Genomic DNA, 23,324 nt, shown 5'->3' on the forward strand with positions numbered 1-23,324 from the left:
TCTGTCCAGTTCTGGTGTTCACAATTCCAGACGGGTGTTGACACATTGGAGAGGAATCAGAGAAGAGCCATGAGAATAATTGAAGGAGTAGAAAACCTGCTTTATAATGACGGACTTAAAGAGTTCGAGCTCTGTAGAGCTGTGTAATAAGGCCAAGATTTTCAACGTCCTCTTCAAGGTTTGAATCTCCAATTTCTACTAACTGTAGTGCAGACTGATTGTGCCTGTCGCTTAGGCAGCTTTGAAAATGTCAGCCTCACAGCATGTCAAAGACATCTCGGTATTTCCAAGCAGACCCATATGCTATGCCTGCAGCTGCTGCATATCAAAGTGCAGGCGTTTGACCCCCTCTCAGTTTTCTTAGAGCTTCTTTCACCTCCTTGTTCCTCAGCGTGTAGATGGCCGGGTTCAGCATGGGCGTGACCACGTTGCTGAAGATCTGCACAGGGGTCACCAGCACTTTGCTCAGCTGGGGCTGCGTGTAGACCAGGGCGCAGGGCCCGAAGAACAGTGTCACCACCGCCAGATGCGAGGCGCAAGTGGAGGCTGCTTTGCGCCGCCCTTCGGCCGAGTTCATCTTCAGGACGGAATAGACGATCCTGACGTAGGACGCGAGGATGAGGAGGAAGCAGGTCATGGGCACCATGCCAGTGTTGGTGAAGGTCACGGTCTCGATGATGTATGTGTCTGCACAGGCCAGCTTGACCACCGGGAAGATGTCACAGAAGAAAGAGTCCACCACATTGGACCTGCAGTAGGGCAGCATGAAGGTCAGGCTGGTGAGGATGGTGGCATGGAAGGAGCTGGTGATCCAGGTGCCGGCGGCCAGGAGGGCACACACCCTCCGGTTCATGATGAGCAGGTAGCGCAGGGGGTGGCAGATGGCCACGTACCGGTCGTAGGCCATGATGGTGTAGAGCAGGCACTCGGTGCTGCCCAGGAAGTGGTAGAAGAAGACCTGGGACATGCACCCGCCCAGAGAGATGGTTCTATTCTTGGCCCAGAGGTTGGTCAGGAATTTAGGGGTGCTGATGGAGGAAAAACCGATGTCCAGCACGGAGAGGTTGCAGAGGAAGAAATACATGGGGGTGTGCAGTCGGGAGACAGGGAGGATGGCAAATAAGATGAGCAGGTTGCCCAGCAGGGTGCAGAGGTAGAAGGCTAAGAAGGTGATGAAGAGGATGGTCTGGAGGCCATCGGTGTTGGGGATCCCTAAGAGGATGAAATGAGTCACCACAGTGTGGTTGACCCGCCCCACATAGGACTCATTCCTGGGGTAGGGGAGAGAAATAATGCCAGTGAGTATCTGAAACAAAAAGACCTGTCATCCTAGAGCTGCAATGCTCTGCTCACCCTTCCTTTTAAAGCCCCCATGACTCACAGTCATTCGGAGTGGTGTATATTTCTATCATTGTAATGCCACTTGGGGTCAGGGTCTCACTGTGCTGGTGCTGAACATGGAAAGAGAAAATGTCTGCCTTGAAGATCCTACAGTTCAGAGAGGAACAAAGGGGACGTATTTTCTATTCTATTCTAGTCCATTCCAGTTTCTTTTCCTCTTTCCTGTTGTCATAAATATAAAGGGAAGGGTAAACCCCTTTAAAATCCCTCTGGCCAGAGAAAAAAAAATCCTCTCACCTGTAAAGGGTTAAGAAGCTAAAGGTAACCTCACATGCACCTGACCAAAATGACCAATGAGAAGACAAGATACTTTCAAAAGCTGGGAGGAGAGAGAGAAACAAAGGGTCTGTGTGTCTGTCTATATGCTGTTTCTGCCGGGGATAGACCAGGAATGGAGTCTTAGAACTTTTAGTAAGTAATCTAGCTAGGTATGTGTTAGATTATGATTTCTTTAAATGGCTGAGAAAAGAATTGTGCTGAATAGAATAACTATTTCTGTCTGTGTATCTTTTTTGTAACTTAAGGTTTTGCCTAGAGGGATTCTCTATGTTTTGAATCTAATTACCCTGTAGGTATCTACCATCCTGATTTTACAGAGGTGATTTCTATTTACTTCTATTTCTATTAAAAGTCTTCTTGTAAGAAAACTGAATGCTTTTTCATTGTTCTCAAATCCAAGGGTTTGGGTCTGTGGTCACCTATGCAAATTGGTGAGGCTTTTTATCCAACATTTCCCTGGAAAGGGGGGGTGCAAGTGCTGGGAGGATTGTTCATTGTTCTTAAGATCCAAGGGTCTGGGTCTGTAGTCACCTAGGCAAATTGGTGAGGCTTTTAACCAAACCTTGTCCAGGAAGTGGGGTGCAAGGTTTTGGGAAATATTTTGGGGGGAAAGACGTGTCCAAACAGCTCTTCCCCAGTAACCAGTATTTGTTTGGTGGTGGTAGCGGCCAATCCAAGGACAAAGGGTGGAATATTTTGTACCTTGGGGAAGTTTTGACCTAAGCTGGTAAAGAGAAGCTTAGGAGGTTTTTCATGCAGGTCCCCACATCTGTACCCTAGAGTTCAGAGTGGGGAAGGAACCTTGACACCTGTCCTATTCCAATGTCTTCAATTCTGTTCTGTCTAAGCCCTTTCCCCACCCCTGTCACCACAGTACCTTTGAGCCTTCCTTTTGTGGCCAGCATTTGTCATATATAGTTTGGTCTCTCCCTCATGCTCTCCGCAGAGGGATAGCCGTGTGTGCAGTGGAGTGATTGTTTTGGTAGGGTTTTGTTGTTATAAATGCACTGGCTGCTATGTGTTTGTGTTAAGGAAGAGGACGAGGATGGAAATTACAAACCAATGAATGTGGTGAAGAATTGCCTCAGCTTTGTTAATGATGTGAATTGTTGGGGAGGGTGTTATTGGGATTAGCGAGAGCAGGAAAAGGAAAGAAGAAGGGGAATAGTCATAGCCAGAGGTGCTGGAACTCGGGCTGCTGGGCGGGGGGCAGCTCCTCCCTTGACATGGTTACCATCATGTCCAGGGTTCACAGTTTGGTTCAATTTCTCAGCACCCCCACTACACAAATTGTTCCTCAGCACCCGTGGCCACAGCTTGTCTCTGCTCGGCCGTGATCAGCAGGCTCGGCTGTGTGGATAACATGCCAGAGGGATTTTTAAGGTGAGATTTAAAGGACAATAACAAAGAGCCTGTTTGGGTTTTGCCAGGGAGTTTTCCCTGTGCAGGAGAGGCAGAGCTGAAGGGGAAACGCTGGCAGGGTGGGGATATAACACATGGAGAGAGGGAGATAAAGGATAGATACACCACAGACAGGCAGGCAGGCAGGCAGGTACTGCACGGAGAAGGATGGATACAGGGCTGGATCGATTTCTCTCTAAAGAAAATATTTGGCTGACGTCATCTCCCTCTGTGCGAGACAGAGACTGTCAGATTCAGAGACAGGCAGAGACCGAGGGACCGAGAGAGAAGAACTTTACCAAAGTAGGAGTCTTACACTGGCTGCATTGGGAAAGGCCGATCCAGCTGCCTGGAATTCTTCCTTTCTGTCCCCGGCCGTGACTCCTGTGTAGCACCATCCAGCTTTCTTATCCCAAACGGCCCATCGCCCAGGAGAGGTGCACAGCCTGGGCTCTTGGTATCCAACCCGGAGACCTAATCCGCTCCGAAGCTAGGCAGGGCTGCCTGCAGGGTATCACCCCACACTGCCGCTGAGCCCCACAGCTTCCAGCCTCCTTATGGCTCTCCATGGTCGTTAAATCCCCTTCGGGACCAGGGCCCTGAATCCCCACCAGGCTCCCAGACTGAGACCGCAACAGAGTCGCCAATTAATGGAGATTTTGCATCATTTGAGAGAACGCTCATAGACCCCCGGGACCAAGCCCTCCGTGGGCATCAGTAAGTGTAGCGCCATGGAACTGAAAAGGCCAGATCCCCAGCTCCACCAGGGTCCAGATTCTGCTCTCTCTCCCCCTGACCTGACTCCTGGGGAACTCCATTGGATTCCCTGGGGCTGTTTCCTCTCTCAGCCACACACCCTGGTGTAAATCAGGAGTAATGCCATTGGACTGAAGGGAGCTGCGTAGATTTCTACCAGCTGAGAATCTAACCCAGACATTGTGAGGGGGGAGGGGATGTTCATGTTCGTGTAGGCTTTCCTGCGATGTGACACAAGGCAGAGAATTCCCCCCAGGATGTGAAATATGCGTAAACTGGGCCAGAGGTTCATCTGGAGGCTTCTGAAGCCAACAGAGCTTTGTCCTTGGTTTGTATCCCCTGCTGTTCCCCTGCCCCCTTCTCTGTGTCTCTGTGTGCACAAGATTGTATCCATGCACTGGTGAAATTCACCACTGAAATTCATAGATAGCCACATACTGTGTGAATACAACCCTGTGCAGACAGAGGGCAGCATACGTCCTGTGCACCAGTTCTCATCACTTTTTGCAGTACAGTAGAGACTCCAAGAAGAGCATTGAGTTATTTCTGGCAGCACAGTACAGCAGCCCCCAACTCCAGCAAGATCCTGGTACTGTTGTTCTGGGTGCAGCTCAGACACAGAGTGAGGCAGACCCTGCCTTTCAGGTTAATCTAAATTAACCCAAGCATAGGAAGGATTTTCTATGCCATCCCTCCTCTTCTCATTGGGTTGAATGTCACTCTGCATCTTTCTGGGCCTCGCGCGTGTTCTCTTACCCTCTGTAACGAGGCTGGTTCTGGCGGGACCGCACGGAGAGTGCCAATTCAGGACAAACTGCTTCAAGCAGGGCAGTTACAGCCCAAGACTGGGGTTTTTCCACCTCTAAGGCAAACCAAACCAGACAGACAGAGCAGACTTTGGTCTCACCCCACTGGCTAACCACAAGTCACACAAGCAATTCCCTTCGACACTCCCGTTTCCCAGTATCACCACCAGTGCCACTTGTTATGGGGACAGATGGTTAGGAAAACCAATACCCCAGTAAAAGAAAAAAGGTTCTCTCAATCCCAAAGGACCAAGCCCCAGACCCAGGTCAATATACAAGTTAGATCTTACCCACAAATCACGCTGTTGCCAATCCTTTAGAATCTAAAATCTAAAGGTTTATCCATAAAAGGAAAAAGATAGAGATGAGAGCTAGAATGGGTTAAATGGAATCAATTACATACAGTCATGGCAAAGTTCTTGGTTCAGGCTTGTCGCAGTGGTGGAATAGGCTGCAGGTTCAGATCAAGTGTCTTGAGAACATCCCCAGCTGGGATGGGTCTTTCAGTCCTTGGTTCAAAACTTCAGGGTAGCAAAGTCCCTCCAGAGGTAGGAAGCAGGACTGAAGACAAGATGGAGGAGCTGCAGCAGCTTTTTATATTCTCTTGCCGTGTGGTCTTTCTTCTTTTGTCCCAAGGACAAGCTGCCCATCACATGGCCTGGAAAACCCTCAGAGTTCTGTCCATAGACATGTCCCTGCATGCCTTGCTGAGTCGCAAGGCATATTTGCATTCTCTCAATGGGTCAGTTGAATAGCTGATGGTCCTTAATGGGCCATCCAGCAGGCTAGGCAGAGCTGACGTCACATTGTCTGGGGTGTCCCCCAGAAGCACAGCACAAGTTTGAAATACAGACAGTACAGAGCCAATACTTACAACTTTAAATAGAAAAATGATACATGCATACAGATAGCATAATCATAACGACCAAACCATAACCTTGTCTTAGACACCTTATTTGACCCCCTTTATGCAAGATTTGGTGCCACTACAGGACCTTGGTTGCAACAATGTTCTATACGGTCCCAGTTCAAGTCAATAACATCAGACCCTCCCCTTTGCATAGTCCGGGTTCGGAGGAAGGGCCTTTAGAGGATTACAGCTGATTTAACTGAACCAAAGCTGCTCCTTCACTAGCCAGGTAAATGGAATAGACACAAGCCTCGTCTTGTACCTCTACTGTGCATCTACACTAAGGGGCTGGTGGGGGTTGGCTACGTCGCTGGGAAGCTCTGTAGCATGGACAAATCCACAGACCCCTGCACAGAGAGGGATGTGAGAGAGACAGGGCTGGATTAGGGGGGTTCCAGCAATTACCTCCTCCATCCATTTGCTGTAGCCCAGCACTGCAGTTTTAATAAGGCCTCTTGTGATTCCTCTAGTCGCGATCATTTCCTGCTCCACCTCGGGTGGGCGTCTTACTTGGGAGCCAGGATGAAGAGGCAGAAGGCAGAGGGTATAATTATTCTCTGTAGAAGTGTTATCCCCAGCCCAGTCAGAGCATCCCACAGGGTGCAATGGCCCCTGGGATCAATTAAAATGTCAACATTTCTAATGAGGCCCCAGGCTGGGCCTTCTCACTGCGCTGGGAGCCAGGCTCAGAATTTACTCTTGACTGCATCAGCTGGGTTCTGTGTGTCTTTGCCACGTACCCCGGAGCTGGATCTGCATTTGACTATTTTAATTTCTATTATCACTAGTATTATCATGGGTATTATGGTAGGACCTACATTCTGGAACTGAGGCGTAGGCTGCTTTGTGCCACACCCAGCAAAGACAGAAAGAAACAGTCCCCAACTGAATGTGATACACATTTCATCGCTGCGAGTGACCAACGATTTAATTTTTCATGTATAACAGATGGGGAAACTGAGGCACGAAGAGATTTAGTGAATTACTTAAGGTCAAATACAGAGTCTACTATAGAGCCTGTACTGGAACGCAGATCTCCTGTGTCCCAGGCCTTTGTCTTGTCTACAAGATAATGGTTGGCAAATAATTCCCATGGACTCTTTAAATGTAAGTCTGTTGAATTGATACAGTTCTCAGTTACAAAATATTATAGCCACCTGCTTTCCCTGCTTCTCCCTCTACGGCCATCCAGTTTTCGACCAGAACGCCCAGTCGAAAAGCGGTCCTGGCAGTTCCCGTGAGCACCCAGGGGGCTCCGGGTGAAGGCAGGCTCCCTGCTTGCCCGAGCTCTGCATGGCTGCTGGAAATGGCCACCAGGTCCTTGTGTAAGCTCCATGCACAGGGAAGCTCCATGCACAGCCCCCGCCCCTAGTGCCAGTTCCACAGCTCCCATTGGCCATGAACTGCAACCAATGGGAGCTGCAGGGGCAGTGCCTTTGGGTGTGAGGGCAGCACGCAGAGCCTCCCTCGCTGTCCATGCACCTAGGGCCTGTGTCTTCCTCCTGGGATCCGTGGCAAGCGCTGCCGGGACCCCACACCCCAAACCCATCCTGCACCCCAACTTCCTGCCCCAAACTCCTCATCCCCAACTCCACCCCAGATCCCAGACACCCAGCCAGAGCCCTCACTCCCCCACACACACTCCAACCCCCTGTCCAAGCCTGGAGACCCCTCCTGCACCCCAAACCCCGCATCTCTGGTCCCACCTGAGTGTCCACACCCCCAGAGAGAGTCCTCATCCCCTGTCAAGTTTCCTCCCCCACTCTGAACTCTAGGGTACAGATGTGAGGACCTGCATGAAAGACCCCCTAAGCTTATTCTTACCAGCTAGGTTAAAAACTTCCCCAAGGTACAAACTTTGCCTTGTCCTTGAACCGTATGCTGCCACCACCAAGCGTGTTAACAAAGAACAGGGAAAGAGCCCACTTGGAGATGTCTTCCCCCAAAATATCCCCCCCAAGCCCTACAGCCTTTCAGAGCTGTGACTCTGAAAATGATTTGGGGGTCATGCTGGAGAATCAGCTGAACGTGAGCTCACAGTGCAACGTTGGGGCCAGAAGAGCTAATGAGATCCTGGGATGCATAAAGGAGGAATCTCGAGTACGAGCAGAGAGGTGATTTTAGCTCCCTGTTTGGCACTGGTGTGACCGCTGATGCAATATTGTGTTCCATTCTGCTGTTCACAATTCCAGATGGGTGCTGATAAATTGGAGAGGGTTCAGAAAAGAACCATGAGAATAAGTGAAGGAGTAGAAAACCTGCCTGATAATGATAGACTTAAAGAGTTTGAGCTCTGTAGAGCTGTGTAATAAGGCCAAGATTTTGTAAGTCCTCTAGAAAATTTAGATCTCCAATTCTTATTAATTTGAATATACGCTGAGTGTGCCTGTCCCTCAGGCAGCTTGGAAAAGATCAGCCTTACAGCATGTCAAAGACAGCTCAGTATATTAGGAGCATTTCTATGACTGGTAGAGATCCACATAGATAGATGGGGCTGTGTGGGGTTAGGGAGAGACAGAGACGTTCACAAGAGCCACAGAGCTGCCATGGAGATGTATTTGTCGATGTATTTCCAAGCAGACCCACATGCTACTCCTGCAGCTGCCGCATATCAACATGCAGGCGTTTGACCCCCTCTCAGTTTTCTCAGAGCTTCTTTCACCTCCTTGTTCGTCAGCGTGTAGATGGCCGGGTTCAGCATGGGCGTGACCACGTTTCCGAAGATCTGCACAGGGGTCACCAGCACTTTGCTCAGCTGGGGCTGCGTGTAGACCAGGGCGCAGGGCCCGAAGAACAGTGTCACCACCACCAGATGCGAGGCGCAAGTGGAGGCTGCTTTGCGCCGCCCTTCGCCTGAGTTTATCTTCAGGACAGAATAGACGATCCTGACGTAGGACGCGAGGATGAGGAGGAAGCAGGTCGTGGGCACCATGCCAGTGTTGGTGAAGGTCACAGTCTCAATGATGTATGTGTCTGCACAGGCCAGCTGGACCACCGGGAAGATGTCGCAGAAGAAATAGTCCACCACGTTGGACCCGCAGTAGGGCAGCGTGAAGGTCAGGCTGGTGAGGATGGTGGCGTGGAAGGAGCTGGTGATCCAGGTGCTGGCGGCCAGGAGGGCACACACCCTCCGGTTCATGATGAGCAGGTAGCGCAGGGGGTGGCAGATGGCCACGTACCGGTTGTAGGCCATGACGGTGTAGAGCAGGCACTCGGTGCTGCCCAGGAAGTGGTAGAAGAAGACCTGGGACATGCACCTGCCCAGAGAGATGACCCTGCTCCGAACCCAGAGGTTGGCCAGGAATTTAGGGGTGCTGATGGAGGAAAAACCGATGTCCAGCACGGAGAGGTTGCAGAGGAAGAAATACATGGGGGTGTGCAGACAGGGGTCAGCGAGGATGGCTAATAAGATGAGCAGGTTGCCCAGCAGAGTGCAGAGGTAGAATGCTAAGAAGGTGATGAAGAGGATGGTCTGGAGGCCGCTGGCATTGGGGATCCCTAAGAGGATGAAATGAGTCACCACAGTGTGGTTGACCCGCCCCACATAGGACTCATTCCTGGGGTGGGGGAGAGAAATAATGCCTGTTTACTGAAACCAAAAGACCTGTTATCCTAGAGCTGCAATGCTCACCCTTCCTTCCACAGCCCACGTGACTCACAGTCATTAGGAGTGGTGTATATTTCTATCATTGTAATGCCAGTTGGGGTCAGGGTCTCACTGTGCTGGTGCTGAACATGGAAAGAGAAAATGTCTGGCTTGAAGATCCTACAGTCCAGAGATGAACAGACAAAGGGGACATTCTATTCTATTCTAACCAATTTATTTGAGCATAAGCTTTCGTGAGCTACAGCTCACTTCATTGGATGCATACTGTGGAAACTGCAGAAGACATTATATACACACAAAGCATGAAAAAATACCTCCTCCCACCCCACTCTCCTGCTGGTAATTGCTTATCTAAAGTGATCACTCTCCTTACAATGTGTATGATAATCAAGGTGGGCCATTTCCAGCACAAATCCAGGGTTTAACAAGAACGTCTTTGGGGGGGGGGGGGGTAGGAAAAAACAAGGGGAAATAGGTTACCTTGCATAATGACTTAGCCACTCCCAGTCTCTATTCAAGCCTAAGTTAATTGTATCAAATTTGCAAATGAATTCCAATTCAACAGTTTCTCGCTAGAGTCTGGATTTGAAGTTTTTTTGTTTTAATATAGCAACTTTCATGTCTGTAATTGCGTGACCAGAGAGATTGAAGTGTTCTCCAACTGGTTTATGAATGTTATAATTCTTGACATCTGATTTGTGTCCATTTATTCTTTTACGTAGAGACTGTCCAGTTTGACCAATGTATGTGGCAGAGGGGCATTGCTGGCACATGATGGCATAGATCACATTGGTGGATGTGCAGGTGAACGAGCCTCTGATAGTGTGGCTGATGTTATTAGGCCCTGTGATGGTGTCCCCTGAATAGATATGTGGGCACAGTTGGCAACGGGCTTTGTTGCAAGGATAGGTTCCTGGGTTAGTGGTTCTGTTGTGTGGTATGTGGTTGCTGGTGAGTATTTGCTTCAGGTTGGGGGGCTGTCTGTAGGCAAGGACTGGCCTGTCTCCCAAGATTTGTGAGAGTGTTGGGTCGTCCTTCAGGACAGGTTGTAGATCCTTAATAATGTGTTGGAGAGGTTTTAGTTGGGGGCTGAAGGTGATGGCTAGTGGCGTTCTGTTATTTTCTTTGTTGGGCCTGTCCTGTAGTAGGGGACTTCTGGGAACTCTTCTGGCTCTATCAATCTGTTTCTTCACTTCCGCAGGTGGGTATTGTTGTTGTAAGAATGCTTGATAGAGATCTTGTAGGTGTTTGTCTCTGTCTGAGGGGTTGGAGCAAATGCGGTTGTATCGCAGAGCTTGGCTGTAGACGATGGATCGTGTGGTGTGGTCAGGGTGAAAGCTGGAGGCATGCAGGTAGGAATAGCGGTCAGTAGGTTTCCGGTATAGGGTGGTGTTTATGTGACCATCGTTTATTAGCACTGTAGTGTCCAGGAAGTGGATCTCTTGTGTGGACTGGACCAGGCTGAGGTTGATGGTGGGATGGAAATTGTTGAAATCATGCTGGAATTCCTCAAGGGCTTCTTTTCCATGGGTCCAGATGATGAAGATGTCATCAAGAGAAGCAAAGTGTGTGTTGTAAAAGGCTTGTCTAGTTTTAGTAAAGTATGCATCCGATGAAGTGAGCTGTAGCTCACGAAAGCTTATGCTCAAATAAATTGGTTAGTCTCTAAGGTGCCACAAGTCCTCCTTTTCTTTTTGCGAATACAGACTAACAAGGCTGTCACTCTGAAACCTATTCTATTCTAGTTTCTACTCTTCTCTCCTGTCCTTTTCCAGTTTCCTCAATTCTATTCTATGTAGGCCCTTTCTCCACCCTTCTCACCATGGTACCTTAGAGCCTTCCGTTTGTGGCTAACATTTCCCATATGTGGTTTGTTCTCTCTCTCTGTGTCTCTCCTGCTCTCCACAGAGTTATTATCCTCTGTGCAGTGCCATGCTTTGTTTTGGTAGGGTTTTGTTGATATAAAGGCACGGGCTGCTACGTGTTTGTGTTAAGGAAGAGGACAAGGATGGAACATACAAACCAATGAATGTGGTGAAGAATTGCCCCAGCTTTGTTAATTATGTGAATTGTTTGGGGCTTTATTGGGGTTAGAGAGAGAAGGAAAAAGAGAGAATGAGAAGTGGAATAGCCACAGCCATAAGTGCTGGAACTCGGGGTGCTGGGGGTTCAGCAGCACCCCCTGGTTGAACGTGGTTTCCCTCATACTCAGGGTTCACAGTTTGGTTCAGTGGCTCTCAGCATCTCCGCTACACAAATTTTTCCAGCATCCCTGGCCACAGCCTGTCTCTGCTCGGCCGTGATCAGCAGGCTCGGCTCTGTGGATAACATGCCAGAGGGATTTTTAAGGTGAGATTTAAAGGACAATAACAGAGACCCTGTTTTGGTTTTGCTAGGGACTTTTTGCCATGCAGAAGAGGCAGAGCTGAAGGGGAGATGCTGGCGGGTTGGGTTTATGACAGGTGGAGAGTGGGAGATAAATCATAGAGATACACAACAGACAGGCAGGCAGGTATTGCACGGAGAAGGATGGATACACGGCTGGATCGATTTCTCTCTAAAGAAAATATTTGGCTGACGTCATCTCCCTCTGTGAGAGACAGAGACTGACAGATTCAGAGACAGGCAGAGACTGAGGGAACTTTACCAAAGTAGGAGTCTTACACTGGCTGCATTGGGAAAGGCCGATCCAGCTGCCTGGAATTCTTCCTTTCTGTCCCCGGCCGTGATTCCTGTGTAGCACCATCCAGCTTTCTTATCCCAAACGGCCCATCGCCCAGGAGAGGTGCACAGCCTGGGCTCTTGGTATCCAACCCGGAAACCTAATCCACTCCGAAGCTAGGCAGGGCTGCCTGCAGCATATCACCCCACACTGCCACTGAGCCCCACAGCTTCCTCACAGCTTCCAGCTTCCTTATGGCTCTCTGTGGTCGTTAAATCCCCTTCAGGCCCTTCAGGACCAGGGCCCTGAATCCCCACCAGGCTCCCAGACTAAGACCGCAGCAGAGTCGCCAATTAATGGAGATTTTGCATCATTTGAGAGAACGCTCATAGACCCCCGGGACCAAGCCCTCCGCCGGCATCAGTAAGTGTAGCGCCATGGAACTGAAAGGGCCAGATCTCCAGTTCCACCACGGTCTGGATTCTGCTCTCTCTCCCCCTGACCTGACTCCTGGGGAACTCCACTGGATTTCCTGGGGCTGTTTCCCCTCACAGCCACACACCCTGTGTAAATCAGGAGTAACGCCATTGAATTGAAAGGAGCTGTGTAGATTTCTACCACCTGAGAATCTGACCCAGACATTGTGAGGGAGGGAGGGGACATTCATGCTCATCTAGGCTCTCCTGCGGTGTGACACAAGGCAGAGAATTCCCCCCGGAGGTGTGAAATAGGAGTAACCTGGGCCACAGGTTCAGCTGAAGGCCTCTGAATCCAACAGAGCTTTGTCCTTGGTTTGTATCCCCTGCTGTTCCCCTGCCCCTTCTCTGTGTCTCTGTGCACAGGGATGTATCATAGAATCATAGAATATCAGGCTTGGAAGGGACCTCAGGAGGTCATCTAGTCCAACCCCCTGCTCAAAAGCAGGACCCATCCCCAATTAAATCATCCCAGCCAGGGCTTTGTCAAGCCTGACCTTAAAAACTTCTAAGGAAGGAGATTCCACCACCTCCCTAAGCAACGCATTCCAGTGTTTCACCACCCTCCTAGTGAAAAAGGTTTTCCTAATATCCAACCTAAACCTCCCCCACTGCAACTTGAGACCATTACTCCTTTTCCTGTCCTCTTCCACCACTGAGAATAGTCTAGAACCATCCTCTCTGGGACCACCTCTCAGGTAGTTGAAAGCAACTATCAAATCCCCCCTCATTCTTCTCTTCCGCAGACTAAACAATCCCAGTTCCCTCAGCCTCTCCTCATAAGTCATGTGTTCCAGACCCCTAATCATTTTTGTTGCCCTTCGCTGGACTCTCTCCAATTTATCCACATCCTTCTTGTAGTGTGGGGCACAAAACTGCACACAGTACTCCAGATGAGGCCTCACCAATGTCCAATAGAGTGGGACGATCATGTCCCTCGATCTGCTCGCTATGCCCCTACTTATACATCCCAAAATGCCATTGGCCTTCTTGGCAACAAGGGCACACTGCTGACCCATATCCAGCTTCTCATCCACTGTCACCCCTAGGTCCTTTTCCGCAGAACTGCTGCCTAGCCATTCGGTTCCTAGTCTGTAGCTGTGCATTGGGTTCTTCCATCCTAAGTGCAGGACCCTGCACTTATCCTTATTGAACCTCATCAGATTTCTTTTGGCCCAATCCTCCAATTTGTCTAGGTCTTTCTGTATCCTATCCCTCCCCTCCAGCGTATCTACCACTCCTCCCAGTTTAGTATCATCCACAAATTTGCTGAGAGTGCAATCCACACCATCCTCCAGATCATTTATGAAGATATTGAACAAAACCGGCCCCAGGACCGACCCCTGGGGCACTCCACTTGACACCGGCTGCCAACTAGACATGGAGCCATTGATCACTACCCGTTGAGCCCGACAATCTAGCCAACTTTCTATCCACCTTATAGTGCATTCATCCAGCCCATACTTCTTTAACTTGCTGACAAGAATACTGTGGGAGACCGTGTCAAAAGTTTTGCTAAAGTCAAGGAACAACACGTCCACCGCTTTCCCCTCATCCACAGAGCCAGTAATCTCATCATAGAAGGCAATTAGATTAGTCAGGCATGACTTGCCCTTGGTGAATCCATGCTGACTGTTCCTGATCACTTTCCTCTCCTCTAAGTGCTTCAGAATTGATTCCTTGAGGACCTGCTCCATGATTTTTCCAGGGACTGAGGTGAGGCTGACTGGCCTGTAGTTCCCAGGATCCTCCTTCTTCCCTTTTTTTAAAGATGGGCACTACATTACCCTTTTTCCAGTCATCCGGGACCTCCCCCAATCACCATGAATTTTCAAAGATAATGGCCAATGGCTCTGCAATCACATCCGCCAACTCCTTTAGCACTCTCGGATGCAGCGCATCTGGCCCCATGGACTTGTGCTTGTCCAGCTTTTCTAAATAGTCCCAAACCACTTCTTTCTCCACAGAGGGCTGGTCACCTCCTCCCCATGCTGTGCTGCCCAGTGCAGCAGTCTGGGAGCTGACCTTGTTCGTGAAGACAGAGGCAAAAAAAGCATTGAGTACATTAGCTTTTTCCGCATCCTCTGTCACTAGGTTGCCTCCCTCATTCAGTAAGGGGCCCACACTTTACTTGACTTTCTTCTTGTTGCTAATATACCTGAAGAAACCCTTCTTGTTACTCTTAACATCTCTTGCTAGCTGCAACTCCAGGTGTGATTTGACCTTCCTGATTTCACTCCTGCATGCCTGAGCAATATTTTTATACTCTTCCCTTGTCATTTGTCCAATCTTCTACTTCTTGTAAGCTTCTTTTTTGTGTTTAAGATCAGCAAGGATTTCACTGTTAAGCCAAGCTGGTCGCCTGCCATATTTATTATTCTTTCTACACATAGGGATGGTTTGTCCCTGTAACCAATAAGGATTCTTTAAAATACAGCCAGTTCTCCTGGACTCCTTTCCCCCTCATGTTATTCTCCCAGGGGATCGTGCCCATCAGTTCCCTGAGGGAGTCAGTCTGCTTTTCTGAAGTCCAGGGTCCGTATTCTGCTGCTCTCCTTTCTTCCCTGTGTCAGGATCTTGAACTCAACAATCTCATGGTCACTGCCTCCCAGGTTCCCATCCACTTTTGCTTCCCCTACTAATTCTTCCCAGTTTGTGAGCAGCAGGTCAAGAAGAGCTCTGTCCCTAGTTGGTTCCTCCAGCACTTGCACCAGGAAATTGTCCCCTACACTTTCCAAAAACTTCCTGGATTGTCTGTGCACCGCTTTATTGCTCTCCCAGCAGATATCAGGGTGATTGAAGTCTCCCATGAGAACCAGGGCCTGAGATCTAGTAACTTCCGTGAGTTGCCAGAAGAAAGCCTCGTCCACCTCATCCCCCTGGTCCGGTGGTCTATAGCAGACTCCCACCACGACGTCACCCTTGTTGCTCACACTTATAAGCTTAATCCAGAGTCTCTCAGGTTTTTCTGCAGTTTCATACTTGAGCTCTGAGCAGTCATACTGCTCCCTTACATACAGTGCAACTCCCACACCTTTTCTGCCCTGCCTGTCCTTCCTGAACAGTTTATATCCATCCATGACAGTGCTCCAGTCATGTGAGTAATCCCACCAAGTCTCTGTTATTCCAATCACATCATAATTCCTTGACTGTGCCAGGACTTCCAGTTCTCCCTGCTTCTTTCCCAGGCTTCTTGCATTTGTGTTGGAGAATGGAGATCTCCCCTTCAGATCTGGTCAAAGATGGAGGACTCTGATCCACTTTAATTTGGCAGCTCACCCCTGTAGACAAAGGCAAATGGAGAAGCAACAGATGAGCTTGTTTGGTTCTCATCAGCCCCTCATCTTCCCCAGCGATTGCTCCTTATCACTGTTTCTTCTTCAGCCAAAATAAATCAGAACCTCTTAATATTGTGGGCCTTGGTGTAAATCTTTGTGGCTCCATCAAAGTCAGCAAACCTCTCCTGATAAGCACCAGCTGAGTGCCTGCTCCGTTCTTGTGATATTCAGTCCATCATCTCCTAAAGAATGGAGGGGCTTCTTGGGTCATCAGGGACTAGAACTGCTCTGGGGAACTGAGGCACTGAGAGATCTGGGAGGGGGTTTTCAAAGGAGCCAGGCACTCAACTCATATTGCAGTTTCAATGGGATTTGGGCGCCTGACTCTGTTGGCCTCCTTCCAAAACCCAAGCCTAAATCACTTGCCTAAGGTCACAAATTCTCTGGCAGTGCCAGGAAATAAGCTCACATCTCCTGAGTCCCAGGCTAATGGCTAAAGCACCAGACCTTCCTCATTTCCACATTATTAGATTATTAGAGATCAGATTAGATCTTTACCGGCATTAAACTCTATGAATTATTATTATAGCACCTGGAGACCCAGCCGAGATCAGAGCCCCTTGTGCCAGGCGCTGTAGAGACACAGAATACAAGACAATTTCTGTCCCCCAGAGCTCAATAGACAAAACCTCCACAAACATACAATGGAACTGAACTGAGCTGGGGGGTGAGGCATTGTGACGGATGCTGCAGAGACCCCCAGGAACTGAGATCTGGGCCCTGTTTCGCCGGGCACTGCACAGACACAGTGTGGAAAAGCCCACGCCATGATGAGCTCACAGTCTAGACAGACAAACTCCCCCTAGAACTGAATGGACAGTATAACTGACAAGGATGCCAGCTGCCTTTCCATTGCTGCTCCGGGTTACCCCTCAGCGCACTGAGGCCAGGGGATGGAGCTTTCTCCCTGCCTCCAGGACAGTGATGCAAAATCTGTCTGCAGCCCTCTTTGCTGGAGGAATCACACACGTTATTCTCACACTGTGAGCCCAGACAATCAGGGACAAGCCCTTAGTCTCACTAAAATAGAACCATGCCCTGGCGTAACCCTTTGCCTCTGTTTCAGAGTAGCAGCCGTGTTAGTCTGTCTCCGCAAAAAGAAAAGGAGGACTTGTGGAGTCTTAGAGACTAACAAATTTATTTGCGCATAAGCTGTAGCTCACGAAAGCTTATGCTCAAATAAATTCATTAGCCTTTAAGGTGCCACAAGTCCTCCTTCCCTTTGCCTCTGGTGTCTTAGGGGAAAAGCTGCTCTCTGCTGGGCAAAGAGACAAGAGACTGGTGCAACTTGATTAACCTCAATCTCCTTCCTCTTCGTTAGAAATGCTGCCCCCTCCTGGCCAGAGACACACACATTGAAGTGAATCCCCCTGTGGTTTCAGAGTAACAGCCGTATTAGTCTGGATTCACAAAAAGAAAAGGAGGACTTGTGGCACCTTAGAGACTAACCAATTTATTTGAGCATAAGCTTTTGTGAGCTACAGCTCACTTCATCGGATGCATACTGTGGAAAGTAGAAAGCTTATGCTCAAATAAATTGGTTAGTCTCTAAGGTGCCACAAGTCCTCCTTTTCTTTTTGATTAACCTCAATCTCCTTCCTTCCACATCTGATGAAGTGAGCTGTGGCTCACGAAAGCTTATGCTCAAATAAATTGGTTAGTCTCTAAGGTGCCACAAGTACTCCTTTTCTTTTTGCGAATACAGACTAACACGGCTGTTCCTCTGAAATCCTTCCTCTTCGTTACAAATGCTGCCCCCTGCTGGCCAGAGACACACACATTGAAGTGAATCCCCCTGTGGTTGTCACTGTTGGTATGTTTTGTGTCTGTGTTAAATAGTTCCCTTTCCCCTGGGTTTAACGCTCTGACTTGCCTCCCCCTGGACAAAGGGGGGATCCCCAGAGCTGGGCTTCATGGGAATGGGCAGAGCCAGTTCTGCACAAACACCCTGCCTCTGTCTCAGCCTTGTGCTGTAGGGCGCAGCCTGTGGCAACCGGAGATCAGCCTCGGTTTAATCCTCAGTGTCTCATGCTCCCCCAAGGAAGGTGGCTATTTTGTGCCCCTGGTGTATCTTGTGTATCTCCATTTCTGTTTCTTATGCCTGGCTGTCTGTCTCTCTCCCTGTCGATGTATCTATAAACCCACCCAACTCTTTTTTCTTTTCCCTTTCTTTTCTCCCTGTTCATTTGTTTTTATATTTTAACTTTTAATTTCCTTCCTCCCGCCAAACCTCCAGGCTCCTTAGGTCAGTGGTTCTCAACCAGGGGTACATGTACCCCGGGGGGTACACAGAGATCTTCCAGGGGGTGCATCAACTCATCTAGAGATTTGCTTAGTTTTACAACAGGCTACAGAAAAAGCGCTGGCGAAGTCAGTACAAACTAACATTTCATACAGACAATGACTGGTTTATACTGCTCTATATACTATGCACTGAAATGTAAGTAGAGTCGTTATATTTCAGTTGATTTATTTTATAATTATTTGGTACACAGGAGAAAGTCAACAATTGTTCAGTAACAGTGTGGCCAGGGCACGTCTGTATTTTTAGGTCTGATTTTGTAAACAAGTAATTTTTAAGTGAGGTGAAACTTGGGGGTACACAAGACAAACCAGACCCTTGGAAAGGGCACAGTAGTCTGGAAAGGTCTTTCCCTAGGAGGAATTCCCCAAGTGCATTCCCTCCTCAGCCTCTTTGTCTCAGCTCCCGACCCATGCGACAGGGATCCTTGCACAGCCCTGCCTCACCTGGGGGTGGGGGGCTGACCGTGTTAAGGAAGGTGACGCACGCTCAGAGATGCACTGTGTAAGAAGTAGGTGGTGGTGTTGTACCGCCTGCCAGCCTGACAGCTACCCTCCAGCTGGGGAGTTTTTGCACAGGCTGCCAGTGCTCCTGTGTCACTGTGTCTCCACGGCACAGAAGTAGGTGGCTGCATCTCCCAGCTGTGATTCTCTGATGTGCAGGGAGCTCAGCTGCTTCCCCTTGTCGAGCTCCGCCGTGAGGTTGGGCTCCTTGGTTTGTTTCCCATCGGACACCAGAATCAGCAGGGAGACAGGCTGGCCTCCGGGAAGCTGCCTGAACCACCGCAAACTCCTGAAATCGCTCGTCGTGTAGTGGCAGGTGATGCTGCTGTTCTGCCCTTCCCGAGTGACCGCAGACAGGTTCTGGTGCACCTCGGCCTGGCAGCTCCCCCCTGCGGGCAGAAGGCAAAAGACACACCCCATAGATGACAGGGCACTTCTGCCCAGTTCACACACTGGCCGGATGCAAAGCCCGGTGGAGTTTCTCTTCATTTCCAGGGGCTTGCATCTGGCCCACGACTGCTGTTTTCCTTAGATTACTGCTGTCAGTGAGATTCCCAAAGGCACAGTAAGAGACATCCCTTGCCCCAAAGAGCTTACAGATTAAATAGTCAAGCAAAGGGTGGGAGGGGAAACTGAGGCACAGAAAAGGGAAGGAACTCCAGCAGGCCAGAGCTGGGAACTGAACCCAGGAGTCCTGTATCCCCATCCACTCCAGTACAGAGAATGGTGCGTGGCTAGCAAAGCAAAGGGAGAGTCAGAGAATTAGTCTTTGTCTCTTAAATCCACCATCACGTTCAGCATCTTCTGTAGCGTTTCCTGTCCCTGAACTTACAGGGAATGTTCACCAGCAGTAGCAGCAACTGTGGGAACGGCAGCCAGGATCTCTTCATTGTCCCTCAGCAAAGAAGCCATATAGCCGGGTGTTCCCCGTTCAGTACAAAAGGTTCTGTCCCCTCACAGGTAGATTTAATTTTCCCCCTGGGACAAATTTACCAGCTCCTCCTCCTCAGGGCCGGTGCAAGGATGTTTCGCGCCCTAGGCAAAACTTCCACCGTGCGCCCGTCCCCCCAGGAGCCCTGTGGCAGCTCCCCGCCCCCCCACCCCCAGCCCGAGGAGCTGTGTGTAGCAGCTCCCTGCCCCCCTCCCTTCCTCCCTCCCCTCAGCCCGGGAAGCCATGTGGCAGCTCCCTGCCCCCCCCCACCCCATCGGCCTGAGGAGCCATGCGGCAGCTCCCCACCCCAGCTCACCTCTGCTCTGCCTCCTCCCCGGAGCGCGCTTTTGGCCACTCCCAACCACTTGGCGCCCTAGGCGGCTGCCTAGTTTGCCTAGTGGTTGCACCGGCCCTGCTCCTCCTGAACGAGGAGCCTCTTCGGTACCCACAGGCTGCAGCTACGGGGTAGCCTAAGACAGCCAGGAAATGAGTCCCAGGGAGTCACTTCGCAGAACTGCTTTGAGCAAGTGGGTGCCCTGAGTGGGCAGAGCCTGGCTTCTAGACACAGATGGGTTGTGGGGAAGAGCCAGGGCTGTGGGTGAAGAGCTTGAGTGATGGGCGGAATTTGGGCTGTGCATGGAATTTGGAGAGGGCACGGGCCTTGGATGGGCTCGGGCTGTCGGCCTGGCTTAAATTGTGCTAGACTCTGGCTCACAATCTGAAGGTTACCTGCCCTCACCCTCCTCAGATTTGCCCCTTGATAACAGAAACACTATTTGCTCTAAATTCAGAGGGACATGGGTACAAGAAACATCCTGCTCACATCTCACTCATTGTGCCCATCGGACTTCTCCATTCCCTACAGCAGTTTTCCGCCAGCAGAGATTCCAAAGGGGACTAAGGGAGTTGGGTGCTCAGCTCTTTTATGCCTCTTTGCAACGTGCATCCCTGCTGGGCCTGAATGACCCACAGGGCTACAGACAGACGCGGCCACATTGCTTATTCTATTGGTGCCACAAACTGCTGAAGAGGATGAGCCTTCTCCCTCCCCTGAAATGTAACCCTCGTGAAAGTATGGTCATGACGTGGGCGACAGGGGATGGGTCACTGGATGATTCCCGGTTCTGTTCACTCCCTCTGGGGCACCTGGCAATGGCCACTGTCAGGAGACAGGATACTGGGCAGAATGGACCTTTGGTCTGACCCAGTCTGGGCGTTCTAATGTTCTTAAGTAGATTTCACGTGTCTAGAGGAATAATCCGCCAGTATAAGTGTTACAGGCTACTTACACACAAGGAAGTGATGTTTCCTGCTGCATCGGGCATGACGGCGATTTCTTCAAAACGATCTTATATTAGAATATGGAGAAAGGAAAAATGTCTCTTCTCATTCTCTGCAGTCTTAATGCTTCATTATCGAGCTCCCTCGCTTTCCTGATCCACTAGGGCTAGATTTCCTGTTGCACATCTGTCTATGCAGCCATTTAGCCACCCTGCCCACTGCTTTGTCCATCCCTCCCTCTTGCTGCAATATCACCCGTCTCTGTGGCATGTGAGGGGGGATAGTAAAATCATTTCCCACATAGACCCTGAGGGGTCTACAAATCTTTGCACACACACACCCCCTCTCCTCCCTGGCAGCTGCCGTGGATTTTGTAGTCGTGCAAGTACACAGCTGAGGGCCCAGGCTGTGGAAGCTGAGAGAACAATTGTGGTGTCCAAGGCCATGGTGAGGGAATCTCCCTGTTCAGAGCCACCCATGATCCTTAATATCATGAACTGCACGGAGCTGCCTGGGAACTGCCGGTAGCAATGGATGCTCTGCTCTCTCCCTGGTAACTGGAGCTGTAAGTATTCTCCCTCACCGAATGACAGCGTATGGGCCTTGGGCCCTGTGGGGAAAACAGGGCGAGGGAGGCCAAAGGAGGTGATGCCCAGGGAGGCGGGGGCGGGTGTTTGGCTGGAAGTCCCCTTACAGTGGAGGGCTAGAGATGAGCCACCAGGAGACAGACGGAGTTTTACAAGCTGCACGTGGTTCTGTTGTGCAGAGAAGAGGAAAGGCTGACCACAAAGAGATAGAATTGGCATAAATGCAGTTCTTTGTTTATAAAATACCAAGTGATGCCAAACTCTTAAATCCTGCATGAGTGTGAGGCGGGAAGTGTGTGTGTGTGAGAGAGAGAGTAACAAAGACTGAGTACAAAAGGGTGTAATACCTGGCAGCAGAAGGAAGTTCATGGGTGCTGTGGGGTCTGCCAGATCCTGCAATGAAAGGCACGACTGGGTCCTTTTGCCTAGAGATCTAAGTCTGACACAGGAAATTCTCTGGGTGTGGGCTGCATTCTGGGGGCCAGTCTGTTTATCTAGGAGTGTGCCGTGTTGTTGTAGCTGTGTGGGTCCCACTCTATTGGAGAGACAAGGTGGTGAGGTCATATCTTTTATTGGACCAACTTCTGTTGGTGGGAGAGACCGGCTTCCCAGCGGAGGAAGAGCTCTGTGTAGCTGGAAAACTCGTCTTCCCAACAGAAGTTGGTCCAATAAAGGATGTTATCTAGGAGTGTGCATGGATCTGTCTCTGAGATGAAATGTGTGCGTGTGTCATGGTGTATATGTGGAGAGATCTATATTTCTGAGTGTGTATGAAGGGGTAGGTATGTCAGAGAATGCCTCTGTGTGTGTGATTTCAGTGTGAGGGTTTCTGTCTGTGTGTTAGAATCTGCCTATGTGTGTGAGTCTAGGTGAGATATTTTGTGTGTGTGAGTGAGAGAGAGAGAGAGAGAGGTGAATGTGTATGTCTGTGCAAATGTGTCTGTGTATATGTATGTCAGGTTGCGTGTCAGTGTGTCATTGTGTATGTGAGAATGTCTGTGTGCATGTTACCAGTCTGAAAGTGTTTGACCTGAATAAGAGGGAAAATCACATGGGAATTACTGAGTTACCGGATTGTCTTCCCAGGGAATGCTTCCCCATTGACTAGAATTGCAGGGCTAGGAAGCTATTTTTGATATAAAACCACCCGATCCAGGCAATTGCGGAAGACGAAAAGGTTTATAATTTTCCAGAAAGAAAAGGAGGATTTGTGGCACCTTAGAGACTAACCAATTTATTTGAGCATAAGCCTTCGTGAGCTACAGCTCACTTCATGGGATGCATTCAGTGGGGAGATTTATATACAGAATCACAGAATATCAGAGTTGGAAGGGACCTCAGGAGGTCATCTAGTCCAACCCCCTGCTCAAAGCAGGACCAATCCCCAATTTTTGCCTCAGATCCCTAAATGGCCCCCTCAAGGATTGAACTCATTATTTTCTTTGTTGGGCCTGTCCTGTAGTAGGTGACTTCTGGGTACTCTTCTGGCTCTGTCAATCTGTTTCTCCACTTCAGCAGGTGGGTACTGTAGTTGTAAGAATGCTTGATAGAAATAACAGAACGCCACTAGCCGTCACCTTCAGCCCCCAACTAAAACCTCTCCAACGCATCATCAAGGATCTACAACCTATCCTGAAGGACGACCCATCACTCTCACAGATCTCGGGAGACAGGCCAGTCCTTGCTTACAGACAGCTCCCCAACCTGAAGCAAATACTCACCAGCAACCACATACCACACAACAGAACCACTAACCCAGGAACCTATCCTTGCAACAAAGCCCGTTGCCAACTGTGTCCACATATCTATTCAGGGGCCACCATCACAGGGCCTAATCACATCAGCCACACTATCAGAGGCTCATTCACCTGCACATCTACCAATGTGATATATGCCATCCTGTGCCAGCAATGCCCCTCTGCCATGTACATTGGCCAAACTGGACAGTCTCTACGTAAAAAAATAAATGGACACAAATCAGACGTCAAGAATTATAACATTCATAAACCGGTCAGAGAACACTTCAATCTCTCTGGTCACTCCATTACAGACCTAAAAGTGGCAATACTTTAACAAAAAAACTT

General features: G+C 49.6%; 2 protein-coding genes across 2 annotated transcripts; both read right to left on the reverse strand.

The window, feature by feature from the left end:
* Positions 1 to 325: 325 nt before the first annotated feature.
* On the reverse strand, positions 326 to 3,650 carry LOC125629015 (olfactory receptor 10D3-like). The gene is made up of 2 exons (XM_048834286.2): positions 3,556 to 3,650; positions 326 to 1,271 (listed from the first exon to the last, which is right to left on the reverse strand). Exons 1-2 carry the CDS (start codon positions 3,648 to 3,650, stop codon positions 326 to 328), a joined length of 1,041 nt encoding a protein of 346 aa, XP_048690243.2.
* A 4,514-nt stretch (positions 3,651 to 8,164) lies between these two features.
* LOC142068721 (olfactory receptor 10D3-like) lies at positions 8,165 to 11,024 on the reverse strand. The gene is made up of 2 exons (XM_075118543.1): positions 10,990 to 11,024; positions 8,165 to 9,110 (listed from the first exon to the last, which is right to left on the reverse strand). Exons 1-2 carry the CDS (start codon positions 11,022 to 11,024, stop codon positions 8,165 to 8,167), a joined length of 981 nt encoding a protein of 326 aa, XP_074974644.1.
* Between the last annotated feature and the right edge of the window lie 12,300 nt (positions 11,025 to 23,324).

Source organism: Caretta caretta, chromosome 13 (assembly GCF_965140235.1).
Source record: "Caretta caretta isolate rCarCar2 chromosome 13, rCarCar1.hap1, whole genome shotgun sequence".
Lineage (NCBI taxonomy): Eukaryota > Metazoa > Chordata > Testudines > Cheloniidae > Caretta > Caretta caretta.